At 35.2% G+C, this 19193-nt stretch overlaps 1 protein-coding gene across 1 annotated transcript in view; it reads left to right on the forward strand.

The window, feature by feature from the left end:
• The first annotated feature begins 9249 nt into the window (after positions 1 to 9249).
• LOC129219216 (pancreatic lipase-related protein 2-like) overlaps positions 9250 to 19193 on the forward strand; it is a 91960-nt gene continuing 82016 nt past the window's right edge. The window contains exon 1 of the mRNA XM_054853539.1: positions 9250 to 9404. Within this exon, the coding sequence (XP_054709514.1) occupies positions 9257 to 9404 (148 nt within the window). The 5' untranslated portion in view covers positions 9250 to 9256. The remainder of the gene's footprint in view (positions 9405 to 19193) is intronic.

Genomic DNA, 19193 nt, shown 5'->3' on the forward strand with positions numbered 1-19193 from the left:
TTTCTTTAAATTTAAATGCACATTGCACACAAGATACAAAAGTAGAATATAATACACATTATCAATGAAAAATTTCAATAACTATTTTAACTTTCTCCATGACTCAAGTTGTTTATAAGATGGCTCTACAGGGTAGGCCAAAAGTATTGGACTCATTTCATGCTTGAATGAAAAAAATTAAACAAGTTGAGTCACGAGCATGTTTTTTTTTATTGAAAACGCAACAAAAACCAATTCTATGCAACATATTGAATTTTATTGAGTTCCAAATGAGATCCAAATTCAATTTTATGCCTACTGTTTTGCAGCATTTCAGCAGGTAATCATACAATGACTTGGACAATTCATTGCTTTAGCTTATTGATGTGCAGAACTGGAGCTACGCACACTCGATTATGACAGAACTGCTTTCACACAACCATAAAACGCTCGTTTCGTGCTTCTGTAACGTAGTCATTTGCAGACTGAGTCAATTAGAAAATTTTACCGCTAAATGCTATCGCGCCATACAACAGCTTATGTGAAAGTACAAAGCATGTAATGTGCAAATTCAGAATTTTTTAAAAAAAAAAGATGCATATGCATTAAAATATTTCATTCACTGACTTCCCAACTTTTTGCTTTGAACTAGATTTTGATTTCAAACATGGGAATGGACTCGATTCTCAGATCACCAAACTGTTCTAAATAGCATTGTCCAGATAAAATTATTTTATATTTTCGCTTCATCATTCTGCTTATTCTACATGAACTTGATAGTTCAATTTGAAAATATACTTTTCTTCCTCAATTACTTTTTTGATTATGTTTCAATTATATTCTTAGTGTGAGAAAGGTATTTAGCAAATTTAAAACAAATAAATCGGATCCCATTTCGCTATCTATTTTCGAAAATAATATTTTCGAAATTTCTATTCGAAAATTCTATTTTGGAAAATAACAGTTTAATAACAAATGATAAACGTTTGCTTAAGATTTCAACAATAATTTGCAAGAGTTTGGAATTGTAAAAAACTAATAATAATAGTATTATCCATCATAAAGATTAAACAATAACTTTTATTTACAACCGGCTTCGTAGAAATACGAATAAGTAAGGTTCAATTTCCAGAATAAAAAATACAATTTTTTTTGAGGGGGGGGCGAGCATTAATATCCTGTTCAGCCAAAAATCTTACTGAAAGTAAAACGAAATTCTGCAAAGAACAAGCTACTGATATCACTACACTTTTAAAAAGCGGAAAGATATTGCACCTGTGCGCAAACACGAGGAAAAAAAACGATTTTCTCCGTAGTCTTGTAAAGAAATCTTTTGTAAATAAATCTTTACAATGATCTTATGCGCAAGCTTCGCGGTGCGTTAAGATACATCCAGATAGTTAACTCACTACCTGTACGATTGTACAACTGGATTTACAACGTACGTTGGTTCCACTTTTATTTTATTTTAACCCAGCATACCGTCCGTAACTGTTAAGATCCAGTAACAGACTGGCAGGTCAGACACATGCCATTTTTGATTTCGCTAAAACTTTTACAGTGGATTCTTTGAATGATTTTAGAAGACACCGTAATTTTTCTTTTCCTCCAAAAAAAATTTTGGGCACCTGTAAAAATTCGTAAAGTGGATTCCGACGTAGAGGTTTTTGCAAATCAGAGTTTTTTAAAATTCGATTATTTCTGTGCATTAAGCATCCGTCAAAAGATTCTTGTGGCGACAATGTGACATTTAGTACCTAAATTGAAACATATCGTAAATTTTGTGACTGACTTTCAGTGGGCACTAGCAGGGGTAGCTAAACTGGGCCAAAGAAAGTGAAAATGTGTCATGTTTGAGGCCTCCTGGATCCATGCACTGAGGCTCCACCATGGTTTTTGTACGTAATTTTTGTAATAATATATATAAATTATTCAATACCCTAATTAGTTGCTAGGCTCACCCTCTGTTCTGCCGAAAATTGGCGGTTTTTTCTATCGAAAAATGCTAAAAAGTGCAGTTTTCACGAGCCTTTATCTCACACTGAGGGTCAGTGCAGAACTGGATACCTGCACTTCAAATTAGAGTATGTGTATTTTCTCAAACAAGTGACAGAACTATGGGCAATGGTTCTGCAGGCTCATAAAATGCACTTCAAGATGAGGAAATTGCATACGAGTTAACGTCTTATCCAGTTCGTTGTACTCAATTTATACGCCGTGTCTTGAATTCTTTTACTCTCCCGCTAGTCAGTTAGGCAATTGTACCCTTGTTTTATAATGTCATAATATTGATTTTATCATAAGTAATAAAATATGACTTTGAAATTATTTGCCATCATGGTAGTTTAATGCAGAGAAAATAATTTTTGTCTATATAATGCACGGCCTAAAATGGTAGAAAATAAGTAATTATGAAACGAAGAAAGCTATCTTAATTAAAATATTTTAAAATATGCCTAAAACGCCTTCAAAAGAGTGTTAGAAATAACTTACCTTTTTACCGCAATAACAACCTTTTTCTTTTTTCCACTTGGCTTCCAGTTATAATATTATTAAGTATGCGAGTAAGCATAATCAGTCTACTTGCCAGTCTATAACTCTTTTATGGTAATTTTTTGATCATACTAGTTTTTTAAATAGTATCTGGAAGTCCCTAGGGGAAAGTTTAAACCCGGATATGTTGATTGAACTGAAAACTGAAGAGTTCAAATAGTTCATTTTACTGTTTTGAAATACGTATTGTGTTCTTGAAAAAAAATTGCCTATAGTTCTGTCACTTATTTGTGAAAATATACATACTCTAGTTTGAAATGCAGGTATCCAGTTCTACACTGACTCTCAGTGCATTGAGATAAAGGCTCGGGAAAACTGCAGTTTTTAGCATTTTTCGATAGAAAAACCGCCAATTTTTGGCAGCGCAGAGAGTGAGCCAAGCAACTCTAATGAGGGTATTGAATAATTTGTACATATTATTACACAAATTACGTACAAAAACCATGGTGGAGCCTCAGTGCATGGAACCAGGAGGCCTCAAACATGACACATTTTTCTGCCCAGTTTAGTCACCCCTGCCAGTGTCCATGTCCCCTGAAGGTCTGCCACAAAATTTACGATATATTTTAATTAAGGTACTAAATGTCATATTATCAACACAAGAATTTTTTTGGCGGATTCTCAATACACAGAAATAATCGAATTCAAAAAAACCCCGATTTACAAAAACCTCTACGTCGAGCTCCACTTTACGAATTTTTACAGGTCCCAAAAAAATTTTTTGGAGGAAAAAAAATGCGTGTTTTCTAAAATATTTAAAAAATTCATCATAAAAAATTGACCAAAATCAAAAATGGTGTATATCCGAACACCCCATTTCTGCCCGGTTCTTATAAAAACTGGCTCTTAAGTATTGTTTAATTCTTTGTTGTCTTTAGTTAAACCTTTTTTTTACGTTTATTATTTCACATGTGCTTTAATTTCTTTCATCTGTTTCTTTAATAAAACTGCCAACTATATAGTGTTCGGAAGATTTTCGGCGGTACTGTGTGTACGAGTTAACTTTGTTGTGGTTCAGTTCTTAATTTTTATTATTGAAATAAATACAACTTTCTTAATTAATCTGTGTGATTAATGAACAGGTTATGAACCCAGGAACGCATCCATGTCGCTTACCTACGTTGAGTAAGAACTGAACGTTTCCTAGCATTAGTAGCTATTTGAAGTTTTGCCGGTTCGTTAAGCCTCTTTGCATAGTCGTATCAAAAGAAACCAAGAATGGCATTTTTTCAATGAACAAATTTGACGGTAATAACTACTCCCAATGGAGATTTCAAATAAGTTGTGCACTAAAAGCCAAAAGGTGTGTACAATGTGGCAAGTGGAGAAAAAGTGAAACCCGAAGCCGTCCGTGACATTGAAAAGTGGGAGAAAGATGATGCCATTGCAATGTTCACCATTACTGCCGCAATGGAAATTAAGCAAATCACGCTCATCGAAAGCTGCATATCATCCTTCGCCATGCTGCAGAAATTAGATGCAATTTATAAGCAGGCATCTCACTTTAAGAAAATGCATTTGTTAATTAAGTTTCATTAACTCAAGATGGACACAAATGAAACTGTTGTTAAATAGATCGCCCGTGTGGAAAACTTAGCGCATCAAACTAAGAGCTCTGGTGAGAACATCACTGATGCTACTTTGATCACCAAAGTCCTTGGCACCTTACCAGCAAAGCATCGAAATTGGATGAAACTAAACAAACGTTATCAAATTTAACAGCCAGACTAATTGATGAATAATCAAACTTGACTGAAAGCGAGCGAAACGTATCAGCTCTTATAGTAGCGAAACATAAAAATTCAGGAGTATCAGCCAACAAGTCGAAAGGAAATAAAGTAAAAGCAAGATTTGATAAATTGAAAATTATTTGCTATTCCTGTCGCAAGAAAGGACATTTTGCCAAAGAATGTCGTTCCGGGTACCCAAGAAATGATGGTGGAGATTATTCTATTGAAGAGAGGGAGACTCTATAAGCTACAATGTCTTTAGTGCTGAAACAAAGGAATTTGTTATTTATTACAGTGAATGAGTCCTCGACAGTGGATCGATTGTCTATATGACATATGACTTGCAATCTTTATGTGAATTTAAGAAACTAAATGGAAGCGATAAAATTCGTCTGAGTGACATACAGAGCTTCCAGTTGAAAGGAAAGGTAGTGTTAGAATTTTGGAATTAGTAAACAACTTATGGATTGAGGGTCTAATCACAAATGTACTGTATGTGCAAGGTTTAAAGAGAAATTTATTTTCTGAAGGAACTGTAACTAATAAGGGTATGAAAATCATTAAAACTAATGATAATGCCAAAATAATCAATCGGGATAATGACCTCACCGCCTTAGCAGTTTGCACATCTAATAATCTGTATAAAATTATATTTAAAACATTAAAAGCTGTTGAAGCGAATGTGGCTTCTGCTACAGATAGCGTAAAGGTCTAGCATGAAAGAATGGGTTATACACTCTGTCGCAAAAAAAAAATATATGCACCTAGAAGAATTAGAGTCACAATCATGAAACTCAGCACAAATGCAGTTTGGTAGCCGATATGCAAATGATTAAAACTTCAGCGCCAATGAAACAAGGCTAAGCGCGCTATGAGCATATGAGTTGCACAGGTGGGAGAGTTTAAAAGCATGAGTACTTGGGCCGTTGGGCTATTCAATCGAATCTGTTGGCTTCGGTAGACTGTATTGTGACTTAAGATGCCTCTAAGCCGTAACCGGCAGCTGTACGAACAGTTGACGGAGTTCGATAGGGGTCGTATAATAGGCCTCAGAGAAGCAGGTTGGTCAAACAGGAGTATCGGCCTCCACCTCAATCGAAGTGATATGATAGTTGCTCGGTGTTGGCAACAGTGGATCACGGAAGGAAGAGTCGACCATCGCGGAGGGTCAGGGCGTCCCAGGAACACAAATGAAAGCGAGGATCGCGCAATCAGAAGAGCATCCACGTCGGCACCGACAACGTCACTAGCATCGATTTAACGCCACTTACCTCCTTCCAGGCATCCGGTGGTATCAATGGAAACCATTAGGGGACGACTGACCGAAGTTGGCATAAGGAGCCGGCGTCCATTAAGACGCTTGTCACTGACCCCACATCACAGGCAGTGTCGACTGGATTTTTGCCGGCCTCAGGCAATTTGAAGTGAAACAGATTGGAGGCGTGTGATCTTCAGCGATGAATCCCGATTCAGTCTCAGTGCTGATAATCACCGCACACGTATGTGGAGGGGCACTGGCAAGCGCTCTGATCCGGCATTTGTTGTCGAGAAGCATGCAGCCATTTCACAAGGTGTGACAGGTTAGGGAGCGATTTCTTGGGACACACGATTACCTTGTTCTCCAGGGTACTTTGACTGCTCGCAGATACGTGGACAGCATTTTAACGCCGATTGTTCTGTCCATGCTATTAAGTCACCCAGGTGCCATTTATCAGCAGGACAATGCTCGTCCACATACCGCGACTCACTCAACATCGTCTTCAGGGATATGACGTACTCCCATGGCCTGCCAGGTCACCAAACCTTTAGCCATAGAGCATGTTTGGGACATGCTGGGAAGGCAACTGCAGCCATCTCGGGATACAGGGAATTAACGACGCAGTTGCAAAGATTATGGCATGATCTTCCGCAGGGGGACATAAGTGACCTAATTGATTCGATGCCACGTCGTGTTTCGGTTTGTATAGCTGCCAGAGGTGGCTTTGCTACTTACTGATTTGTAACCTTTTGCATGCTGTAATTGCTTAATAAAATTATTTATTATTCTGAATTTTTAATCGTATTCTTATCTCCCTATACACTACATGCCTTCCAAGTTTCGTGAGTGTAGCTCAATTTCTTCTGGGTGCATATATTTTTTTGGGACAGAGTGTATTAACGTTAAAACTATTAAAGAATTAAGTGACAGAGGACTGATAGATGATATCGACTTTTCAGACGCTGCTAAGTTCTTGTGTGAAGACTCTTGTATGGGAAACAACATCGACACTTTTTCAGTAACAGGAAAAACAAGTCCACCGAATGTGGTGAATTAACATACTGTGATTTGTGTGGTCCAATGTCAACTGCATCATTGGACGACGTTTTTCTTCGTTGTGAAGAGGAAACGATACTAAATGACATCATATAGAAAATATGAATTTAAATTTTGAAGTTACTACATGTCAAAATGGTTATTTTGTCGGAATTGAAATTGACCAAATCAAAGATGGCTCAACTTTTATCCATTCTCAGACCTACATAAGGAAAATCATCAAACAGTTCAACCTTGAGGATTCCAACCCATAACTCTTCCAGCTGATCCTAACGTTATTCTGTCATCTGAACCCGATATGCTATTCAAGGAAGCGTGCGTACCGTATCGTGAAACCGTTGGATCATTAATGTTTCCTCCGCGACTACACGTTCTGATATTACGTATGCAACAAACCTTGTTATAGTAGGTTTAAAAACAAGCACAGCCAAATACATTGGAATGCTGCGAAAAATACCATAGTTAAACAGTGGATATTGAATATGTTAATAGTAATGAACAATTGGCGGACATTTTTACAAAAGCACTGTCAAGGGACAAGTTTGATAAACTGTTTTACTAAGTTTTAAAGTACTATAATTTTGTTTGTCCATTGAAATTAGTTTTTATTGCTATTTTTTTTTATTTTAACAAGTAAGAATTGGAGGGAGGGTTGAGTATTGTTTAATCCTATCTTGTTTTTAGTTAAGCCTTTTTTTACATTTATTATTTCATGCGCTTTAATTTCTTTCATCTGTTTCTTTAATGAACTGGCAACTATATAGTGTTCGGAAGATTTTCGGCGTTAATGTGTGTACGAGTTAAATTTAGTGTTGTTCAGTTCTTAATTTATTATTTAAATAAATATAACTTTCTTAGTTAATCTGTGTGATTAATGAACAGTAACTACAATTATATTCAGTAAATTACCGCCCATTAGCCTGGGCTAAAGCAGAAATACATGAAATACACCGCTAACTCAGTCATTTCCAGCCGAGGACTGCAGTTTCGTGCTTATTAGCACTCATCAGCCCGGCATAGGAAAGTGACTGAGCTGGAGATGGAAAACCTCTTAAGGAAGCCAAGAGGGCCAAACAAACTGGTAGCTAATGCAGAATTAGCACAGACCCAGACTCAGTCATTAGGAAATGACTGAGTTAGCGGTGTATTTCATGTATTTCTGCTTTAGCCCTGGCTAATGGGCGGTAATTTACTGAATATACCGTGCCTTGCCATCAATTTTCGAGTTGAACCGAACCATTGCTTCGGTCACTCGGCTGGTCTGTGCTAATTCTACATTAACTACCAGTTTGTTTGGCCCTCTTGGCTTCCTTAAGAGGTTTTCCATCTCCAGCTCAGTCACTTTCCTATGCCGGGCTGATGAGTGCTAATAAGCACAAAACTGCAGTCCTCGGCTGGAAATGACTGAGTTAGCGGTGTATTTCAAGTAACTACAATTGTCAGCTTAACCAGATAAAGGCCGCCTGCCTTGTCTAGTGGTCAGAGATGTCTGACTGCAACAGGAAGGTCCGGATGCGAATCCCGGCTCGGGCATGGACGTACTTTCTTTCTCCTGTCCTTGTCCTTTCTTTGTGTGAATGTGTTGTTATGATGTGAATGGTTGCCTACATAAACGGGTTCTTATGGCATGTGTGTACTCTAGAAGTCGGACTTCACACCAAATTACGGTACAGTTGGAAAAGTGAAGCAGCGCACCTCAAAATTGCCAGCCTAGCTGGCACACGACAACAAGAACAACAATCAGATAAAGGGCACCTGTGGCTTCTTAAATTGCAGGTAAAAGCAAATGAAAACTTCAACTTGCGCATCACTAACAGAAAAAATATATAAACTATTGTTGAATAATATGCTCATCCAGGTTCATTATTTTTTAATCCGTAAAAATATGATACCGCGTTAGTAAAGTAAGGAAAAAAAGGGTGCAGGTTCCATTTTTTTTGAAAACTATTGCAATTCTAACGATAGGTTGATAAAAGCAAAATTTGATTTTTGCATTCATACAATAGTTACAGAGCTTTTTTTTTTTAAACCAAAATGAGTTTGTTTTACAGTAATTACGGCTGTATAATAAGAGCAAATAACTCCATAGAATTTTTTTATTTTAATCTAATCTATTATATTTACTATTAACTAAACTGTTAACTACTATTACTATTAAGTAACTACTATTACTATTAAGTAACTACTATTACTATTAACTACTATTAACTAAATCTACGTAAATCTTGTCTATGAATTGTGAAAACGTTTTAAACTACATCAACAGATCTACTACTAGCAGACTAAAAACTACTAGGTAAAACGACAAGCAGATCATGAGGTGAATCATCTGAAATGATTTCACGTTTGGGGACTCCCGATTTTAAAACTAAATCTTAGTTAAGCTTTACACTATATCTTTCATTTCTTTCACCGAAGCTGCAGAACAATGTGAAAGACACACACACAATGCAAAGATAAACGGTCATGAAACTTCCTATTTTCCTATTAAAGTGAACAAATGAAAGAGGTAGTTAGATCGTTTTTATCTAACCATGAAACAAGGACCATTTTATCAGTCGTAAGTAAAATAAACTATGATCTTGAATCTCAGTTTCTATCTTTAAACTCTTATCACGTCTGAATAAAAACTCTTGATCCAACATAATTTTGAATAAACATTGTCAGCGCAATAACAAAAATGGCGAAATGCGTATTATACACATGTTTGGCTCTCAGTGTCAGTTTTGTTTCTGCCACTCCATTATGGAATTCTTCTTTCGTTTATGCTACTGAAGACGATGCAGTCACTTCATCTTCAGACCTTCCCGTGCAGATGGCACGTGTCGGTAAGTTTTACTGGGATACTTACGTTTCCTCTGCCGCGATTTCAATATATGTGACTTAGAACTTTCCTCCCGGCATGACACCTTAGGATTGCCATTACCATGAAGAAGTTACCACAGATAGGGTCGGGATGGATGGCTGGATCTTTCTACTTATCTCAACCATTTCCTAACATTTAGAGTGATGTCTTACGATTATTATGTGGCGGTCATCGCATGGCACTGTGTTGCAAGGGAAAGAAAAACCGACTATATTTCGTGGAATAGACCGGGATTTCAAGGAAGGAAATTTTGAAAATTCCCAGTAATTTTTAAGTAACTTAAAGAAAAACTTTGTCTATTTTTTAACCTTTCTTCTATAAGATTTTTAAAAAATTATGCTTTTTACTGCTGTAAATGCAAATAACGTAACTTTTTTCCAAGAAAACATTATGCCAAATAGACTGCATAGCTAACCTTAACTATTTTTTATTGGTTCGCAAATGAATATTTAACTAGTTGATTTGGATGTTTAATACTTTTATGATCACTACTAGTCTGTAATTAAGCATTTGAATGATTCATTTGTATATTTAGCACTCTTTAACACTGAGATAAGTCATAACTTTCACAGTACTTATCACGTCAGCAAGGGTGGCTTACGTAGTTAGTTTTGGACATCAATAAACAGTTTGAATTCCTTTCAAAAAAAAAAAAAACTTGTTCAACAAGCAAATATTTAGCTATAATTCGATTTCAATTTTAAATAGCTTGTTTCATACTGAGAATATAGAATATTTTTTATTAATGATATCATCTCAAAAAATCTTACACAATTGTATTTTAAGCTCAAAATCAACGTGGAAAAACATGGAGTTTGTTTACTTTAAAATTCCCAATGTTCCCCCAAAATTCCTGGTTTTGTTCCCGTGGCTCAAAAACTGAGTTTTTGAATCTCTACCTGACACAGGGTAGAAGTCCTTCGATCGTCTACGGTCGTGCAGATGCGGTGGAAGGTCTTGCGATGGATGTCAAGTCAGACCAGCAAGGAGCTAGCTCCCTTCTTCCTGTGTGCAACTGACCCACCTTAAAATGTGACATTGATCACGTCTCATTGATGGGCTATGATTTCATTCGTAATTTTGTATTTTACTCCATCATTCCCTAGCTGTAAACATGACACCTCAGGAACTATACCACAGATAAGGAATCACAAAAAGAAACAACTCTCTTCCTTCTCATACTGCCATAAACCACCGAAATCCATGGGCTCTTAAAAAAATCTGCGTAAGTGTATTGGAGTTTTGCAAAGGTTTCCGTTATGCTGTCTAAGTGTGAAGCAAAACCACGGAAGCTCACCGTTGCTCAAAGCCAAAACACTTATTTTTAGAGTTATTAAAAAAAAACCAGCCAACGAAAACAATCAAAATGAACAAACAAATTAGTTTTGCGAGCTCAAGTTCGTAGGTGCATTACATCTACCGTCTTTCGAGGCTCCGCCTTATTAAAGTTTCTAAATCAGATGCTATGCTGCCAGTCTCATTCCTTGTATAACATCTCCAAGAGTTTTTTCTATTTTATAACGTTAGAAGTGCTGTTTATTTATATTGAATATCCATCATCTCACTACTTTCTGGATAAAAATGTTTCCATAATGACGCAAAACTCACTAAAACAACAATAAGCCTCGGATTGTGTTAGTGAATTGAAATTTTGCGTTCTCTTACCTGTGAAGAGTTAACCTTTTTTTTTTTGTGGTAACGTAGTATTTTATATGCTTTATTTTTTATCACTGATGATTGAATCTTCACCAAAAGCTCCAGTAAGAAAAAAAAACGAATCAAAACAATCACAATCTATCAGAATTGATATTGTTTTTGAGTCTCGTGAACTGGACGTTTATATACATCAAGAGTTTTATATATCATTCTCTTGGATTCAAAATGCAATGCTTACTGTGTCCATTAGTTTGTTTATTTAAACTTACTCAATTTATGTTTTTTTTTTTTTTTTAATCCGTACTTTTATAAATTCGCACGTCCTCGATCCCCCATTAGACCGGATTCCAGTAGGGTCGAACTCACAGTTGAGTTTCTACTGTAATATTAATGATAATAAAAATATAACGAGCTGATGTGTGCATCACATGATTTCCTTTTATTCCAATTTAATGATAAAGTGCCTCGGAGTAAGCAAAGAAATACTTTAAATATTTTCACCCCAAGTTTGTTGCGAACCGAAGCAAAGAAAACGTTTTATAGATAAATTTTCCCCAATATTGGCAGTTTTAATGTGATTCAAGAGAAGCTTTCTAAATAAGGCAAAATTAAAACCAGATTATTTTTTTAAAAAAACGCCAAATTTGTCACCAAGTTCGCGACAAAACTTAGCGACCAAAAGCTTGGCGATATATTGCCAAGTGTGTGCCAAATTAAAACACCACTTGTGTTTGCATTGAAATTAACAATGATTTTACCCCAAAAAGTTGTAAAAGACCCCCTTTGGAACATTAGAATGCAACCAAAAGGGAAGGTGCACAACTAGACCCCACTAGGAGTTTACGTACCAAATTTGACCTTTCTAGGACATATCGTTTTTGAGTTATGCGAGATACATACGTTCATACACACATACGCACATACATACATACATACAGATGTCACGAGAAAACTCGTTGTAATTAACTCGGGAATCGTCAAAATTGATATTTCGGGCGTCTATATGTTTTTGGTGATATATGCATGGGTGGTCGGGTCGAAAAAAAACCTTAACATTCATTCGGGGGTGAGCAAAATGGAAATTAAGGTCGATTTTTGAGTGAAATTTTTTTTCGCCAATACAAATAATAATCATTTCACCAATACAATAATAATAATTTTTACTTCCTTTTTTTGTAAAAGGAAGTAAAAATGATTATTTAAAACAAAACATACCGACTGCTTAAAAACAAAAAAATTAAAAAATAAAGAAAAAAAATAAACCCAGTAGTTTAGAATGTTATTAAGTAGTACTGAATAACTGCACCATTGAAATAGTTTTATGATCGATACTCATGTAAGACAAATCATAAATTCAAAAGCAGAATAGAAGGATCAACAGTCGGGACCCATTCTTTTTTGACCAGTCATGGAACCGCGTAAAATTTGAATGGCCCCGACTGTTGATCCTTCTATTCTGCTTTTGAATTTATGATTTGTCTTATGTGTATATCGATTATAAAACTATTTCAATGCTGTAGTTATTCCGTAGTACTTTCTTACTCCCCTTCTGTACTCCGCAGTAACATTCTAAACTACTAGGCTTTTTTTTTCTTTTCATTTTTTTTTTATTACGCAATTGGGTTGTTTGTTTTTACTTCCTTTTACAAAAAAGGAAGTATTGTATTCATAAAATTTTTTCACTCAAAAATTGACCTTAATTTCCTTTTTGCTCAGCCCCTAATGAATGTTGAGTTTTTTTTCGACCCGACCACACGTGCATACATACCTAAGAACGTATAGACGCCCGAAAAATCTATTTTGACGTTTCCCGAGTTAATTACAACGAATTTTCTCGTGACGTCTGTATGTACGTCGCAAAACTCAAGAACGGTATGTGCTAGAAAGTTGAAATTTTGTACGCAGGCTCCTAGTGGGGTGTAGTTGTGCACCTCCCCTTTTGGTTGCATTCGAGTGTTTCTAAAGGGATCTTTTGCACCATTTTGGGGGGAAATCATTGTTAATTTCGATGCAAACTCAAGTGGTGTTATAATTTAGGGGACACTTGGCGATGTATCGCCAGTCTTTTGGTCGCCAAGTCTTGTCGCCAACATGGCGACAAATTTGGCGATTTTTTCTTTTTTTTTAAAATCTGGTTTCAATTTGGCCACTGTAGGTGATATTTAGAGAGTTAACTATTGAATCACATTAAAATGGAATAATAAGGAAATAACATTGAATTGGTGTAAAAGGAAGTCATGTGATGCACACATCAGCTCGTTTTATAATTATTTCTTTATTTTACACACTTTAATTAATTTTCATTGACTTAGTTATTATGATTATAAGACTGCAAATTTCGCAATTTTAGCATTTCATTGTGAGAGTTTACAGTGTGAGAATTATTAAGTAACTTGCGGTGGTCTAAACTACTGACTATTAGTCCCTCTAGGGACCTAACTTGTCTCAAAGCTACAAATGCTTGATTTTTAGCAAAAATGCGCAAACTTATGTCAACCACAGCTATATAAACAGCCTGTATAACTCATGATGACGCGAGCTCGGAAACGTTGTCAGTCAAATCTTTCTTGCAAAACTAAGAAAGGCCGTCAAGAAAGTACACGTTGCGAAACTCAGTCTCCAGAATCACGACAAAAACAAATGCAACGTGCTAGAGATCAAAATCTACTTAATTATAAAAGTGTTTCACCTACAAGAAAGAAAAAAGTGCTTTATAGCACTGCGAAAAGAATGGCTGACTATCGCAAAAGTCGGGAATCTGATCAAATTCGACTTAGTAGACTTGGTAAACAAATAATGCAGGCAGCCAAAACGCGTGCTCTGGAATCGCCAACGATATGATTTCATAGATTGACATCTGTGAGGACATACGCGTCTTAGATCCGAGACGACGAATCTCTCACGAAACGATCCCGAATCGACAATATGGTGACTGGTTGTTGCTATGATGAATTTTGATTAGTGCCATGTGCTTAATGACACTTGCAAGTTTAAGACAAATTGATTGAGGTAAGAATTATCAAAATTGGCCAAAGTGTTTAGTTTCTACAACGCCACATAGGAACAAGCATACATACATATATAGACTCATAAACACATTACCCTCTTTTGCGTCGGGTAAAAAGAAAAATGAAACTATTCCTTTAGAAGGAAAAAAATCATAAGTTCCATACAATTGTGAGCATAGCTGTGCTACGGAGAGATGGGAGATGAATCGAAAGCGGAAACAGAACACTTCATTTTGTAATAAGTAGAATCAATGAGAACACACAAGGGCCGTTCCTAAAATACTAGTGGATAAAACTTTAAGACTATCTACAATTATTGGCTAACAAGTTAACCAAACTTTCGTACTATCATACATAAGCATAATATTTATGTACGGCGATTTTTAATGGGGTTTTGAGGAATGGAATGTCATGGACATGATTTGTAATGAATATATCAAAACATTTTCAAGAAAACACCTACAATGCAAGAGAGAAACATTTTCAATAATCCAATGAAGTACACAGTGATAGTCAGAAATATAAGGGCAACAGAAAATAGCAGATTTAAAAAAAAATCTGAAATAATTCAGTGAAATTTATACACAAAATACCCTTTTATACAAGAAATCTTTGAGGAAGGCAGAACATTTGAAAATGCAAAATATAAATGTTTTCCCGTGAATCATAAAAAAAACGTCACTTAAAAATGGACAAAATTATAAAGACAACGATCGTTTTGCCCTGAAAAAAATCTAGTAATGAATAATATCCCTCTTTTTTTCAATTACTTTTATCAGTCTTGATGTCATGGAAGTTGAAAAACGTTTTTGGAACATTTAAATCTGGCTTTTTCGATGAAGAAAATAAAATCTTGCTTGTTTCGATATTGAATACCATTTTTTCATACTTCGGGTGTCCGAATGCCTCAAAGTATCTATTAAACTTATACCTAGCCGTTTGTCCTTCCAGTGCAGTAATTTCATGAAATGAGCATCAAGCAATGATTTTGAGGCTTGAGAAGCTTGTTAAATAGGCATTATCCAGCTAGAACAAATTTTTTAAACTCGTAATTAACGGTGTTTTTTTTTAATTATTGCTCAATACATCAACACTACTCTCCGAATTCATTCTGCCCTGCACAAAAAATACTGGCATAGTTTCCGTCTGCTGCGGAACATCCTCGAACCATTACTGATCCTCCTCCAAATGTATCCATTGATATCTTTTTCCTCTTCACAGAGATCGTACCAGAAGTATCAGAAAGCATCTAGTCCATCCTAATCAAATTTTTGCTCATCAGAAAAGTTTACATTATCCCACTTTTTATAAAAAAACAACGCATTTTTAGCACTCAACCGGTGGTCTCTTATGAACTATTTTAAGAGTTTGTCGTCACATTAGTTCCTCATTATGTAACTTTTTTTATTTTTGAAAAACATGTTGAACAGTTCAAAAACTGTATCGTAACTTGAATTCCCATCTTATTTCCCTTGATGTTTGTTTTTTGGAGCAAGCTCGTTTTTTATTATCATGTGTTTCACACGTACATAACCAGAAGATTTCCTGCCTGCTCGACTTTAGTGTCCTTATTTGCCCAGATTTTTGAGAAATCTCTAAATGACCGATCTCTAGCTATTCAGATTTGTTGCTATTTGACGTACAGTAAGTCGTGAAGTTTGTCAAGCAACCACTTTCCTTTTCTCAAATTCTTTAAGTTACCTAGCATTATGACTATAAAAATAAAATGTGATGTCCCTAATCACTTACTAAACATTTATATCGTTATGTAGTGCAATGTGGAGAACAAAACACAAAAAAATTTTGCTTTTTAGAAAACACAAATCTAAATGCTCTAATATTTTTTCCCCATACCAGCAGGGATTTCTAAATTCAATTTTCATTCTGTGAATATGAAATTCTTTTGTATTTCCAATAAAAGTAATAAAAAAAATAATTTTAGCTGCCACTGTATAAGAGATTTGAAAATATTAATGTACTGAGCCATCCTAAAAATGGCAGTGATCTGACTGAGTATTTTTAAGCACTACCCTCCCCCTTCCCCTCCAGCAGATATGAAATTGGCTACAACTTCTGTAGTACCCACAATAGATGAAAATTCCAAGACCTAATTTCAAATCCGCCAAAACCGCGTATAATGAAGAGTAAAATACAGCTTTATATACTTTAATTATTGCATAACTGAACATGCAATCATATAATAAATAACGGGAAATAAATGCAGTCAAATTCCGTTTTAGCGAAGTCCGTTACAGCGTCAACTATCTTAATATTGGTGTAACGAAATTTCGTTTCAGCGAAATGATTTCGATGGTCCCTTAGATTTCGTTAAAACGGGATTCGACAGAGTATAATTATTATTTCTTATGCATGGACGCTTTGAAAACTGCTTCAATAAAAGAAAAATAGTTTTTAAAAACTAAATAGTTCTGCAAATAACACTCTATGGCAACATATCAGATCTTAGCACCAGCAGCAATCATCCTGCACGCTTCTCCCCCCCCCCTCCCCATCTCTCAGACGGCTCTGAAACTTCAGCCAATTTAGCCCTCGGCCAAAAGCGTCGAAGTCAGTGGTTGGAAAAACTACATTTCTTTTGTAGCGAACTACAACTACAACTACTTTGTTACAAATGTAGTTAACTACAGCTACAACTACTTTTTTCAAAATGTAGTAACTACAAACTACTTCTGAAATGTAGTCGCTACTTCGCTACTTTCCAAAAAAATAAGCAAATAAAAAGCATACACAATAGGCTGTCCCTCAAAAAATGAAAGTCAATTTTTCAAGTCGCATACACTCTTATTTTTCCTCTTGCGTCAAAACAATCGTGAAAATAAGTTTCATACAATTTGCACAAGGGCAACCCGTGCCGACTTGCACCTGAAAGTGTAAAACAGTACTTGTATGCTAGGCCAAATCGCAAAAAAAAAAAAAAAGAAAAAGAAAAAAAAGAAAAAAAAAGTTTTTTAGAAACTCAAAATTTCTGTTGGGAAACGTTGCCCCTGTACCCAACACCTCACATGTTCCACAAGAACATTTATTCACATTAAAAAACATTTAAATATGCCACACTTGACCTAAAATTTATAATTTTATTTAAAAAATTGATTTTTTTTCAGTTATCTTTTAAAAAATTACATATAAATTTAAATAGAATATCAAGTTCAAAAATTAATAACGAACACATTTACAGATCAACGATTACAAACGAATAAAAAAATAATAATATATTTTAAATGAAAAATTTAACTCAACCTGGAAAAAAACCAGATCTTTGAGTACTATGTGGGAGACTTAAAAATTGCAGGAAAACAAACATTTCTATTTAACGCTAATTACCTACTTTTCTACTTTACTGTTTATATTTTTCAGCTTGATAATTTCGTAAAATCTTACATTTCTGAAAATATGTATCAAAAACTTAATTTTTTGAAGAAAATTATAAATGTTAGGCACGTGTGGGATATCTAAATGTTTTTTAATTTGAATAAATGTTTTTGTGGTGCATATGTGGGTATAGGAGGAACGTTTCATCAACAGAAATTTTGAGTTTCTAAAAAAACATTTTATTTCAATTTGGCCTAGCATTACACAGATGCTGATTCACACTTTCAGACATAATCGGCACTTGCTGCCGTTGTTCAAATTATATGATTTTTTTTTTTTTGGATGTAAAAGGATAAAATATAAGAGAGTGTGCGACTTGAAAAATCAACTTTCGATTTTTTTTAGGGGGGGGGGATCCTGATACACACACACACATTAAGTGAATTGAACAAAAAAGATTGATAAATTAGCTCATCAGAAGACATTAAGAAAAATGTCCGTTATCATACTCTCACACACTGTAATGCTCGTATTTATTGTAAGTCATCCAGAACAGTTCAATTTCATCCTTTTCTATAACATTTTAAGTACAGTCGACTCCCTCTACAGCGCGATCCGACTTACGCGAAAGGGCTATAACGCGAGTTTTTCACGAGTAAAGAATTTTAGAGCTAACGCGAATTCCTCGTCGACAACACGATTTTTTTTTTTTTTTTTGGAACGAAGTATCGGGTATCGGCTTCGTTATTGGCTACTAAATATTGATTTCGCGAATATTATTACATCCCTTTAGCATCACTGACGGCAGCGAAAGTTCTCACACCAAACTACTCTACGTATCGCATTGTTATTGCTCAAATAACCACTCAGCATTTTTCTTTTCTTTCTTTTTTTTTTTCATTCTAATTATTAAAGTTGATGAAATAGAATGACGCCTTCGTGCACTGTTTCAACCAAAGTTTGAAGATAGGAAGAAAAAGTTCCTGCCAAAAAAAATCGGTTAAGATTCTCGATATGCTTGAACAACTACAAAACGTCGACGGTAGCACGAAAATAAATATGAGTGAATCTTTCATAAGTACAATTAAAAATCAAAACATCAGAACTTAGAACTTAGACTTCAGAACTTAGTTTCAGTATTGAATTGCAGAGTAGTGTCTAAGCAAAGTAAATATGTTTTATGAAAAGGAAAGCTGCTCTTGTACTGTGGATTAAAGAGTTCAGGAAAAGAGGCTGTTCTCATAAAATGGAATCGTTATAAAAGACAAGGCGAAGCAACCGTATTTAAAAATTTATTGAAAAAGAAAGGAGCATAAATCATCACTATCTTTATTTTTCAACTCATGAATATTATTACTGTATCTATTGTTCAGTGTTATAGTGCAGCATTTTATTATTACTACTTTCTGTGCGTGCCGTGTTGTTTTATTTCATGTCTTTCCCTCCCATTGAGTATTCATTTTGTGCAACTTTAAGTATTTTATGTTGAATAAAATGACTTTTTTTATTTTTTAAAAACAGTAAAAGTTCAGTTCATTGTGTAAGAAACTAATGTATAGTTGAGGAATACTTTAAAGCAGTTTAAGGGGGTGTTTCACAGTGTCTAAAAGAACTTGTTGTATTTATAAAAAAATTGTAGACGCAACATTTCTCTACAACGCGAAATTTCAACTTACGCGAGGAGTCTTGGAACGCATCCCTCGCGTAAGTCGGGACTCGACTGTAGCTTCTTTTTATTTGGTAATTACTGTCAAAAA

The sequence above is a fragment of the Uloborus diversus genome, chromosome 3 (genome assembly GCF_026930045.1).
Source record: "Uloborus diversus isolate 005 chromosome 3, Udiv.v.3.1, whole genome shotgun sequence".
NCBI classification, from domain to species: Eukaryota; Metazoa; Arthropoda; class Arachnida; order Araneae; family Uloboridae; genus Uloborus; species Uloborus diversus.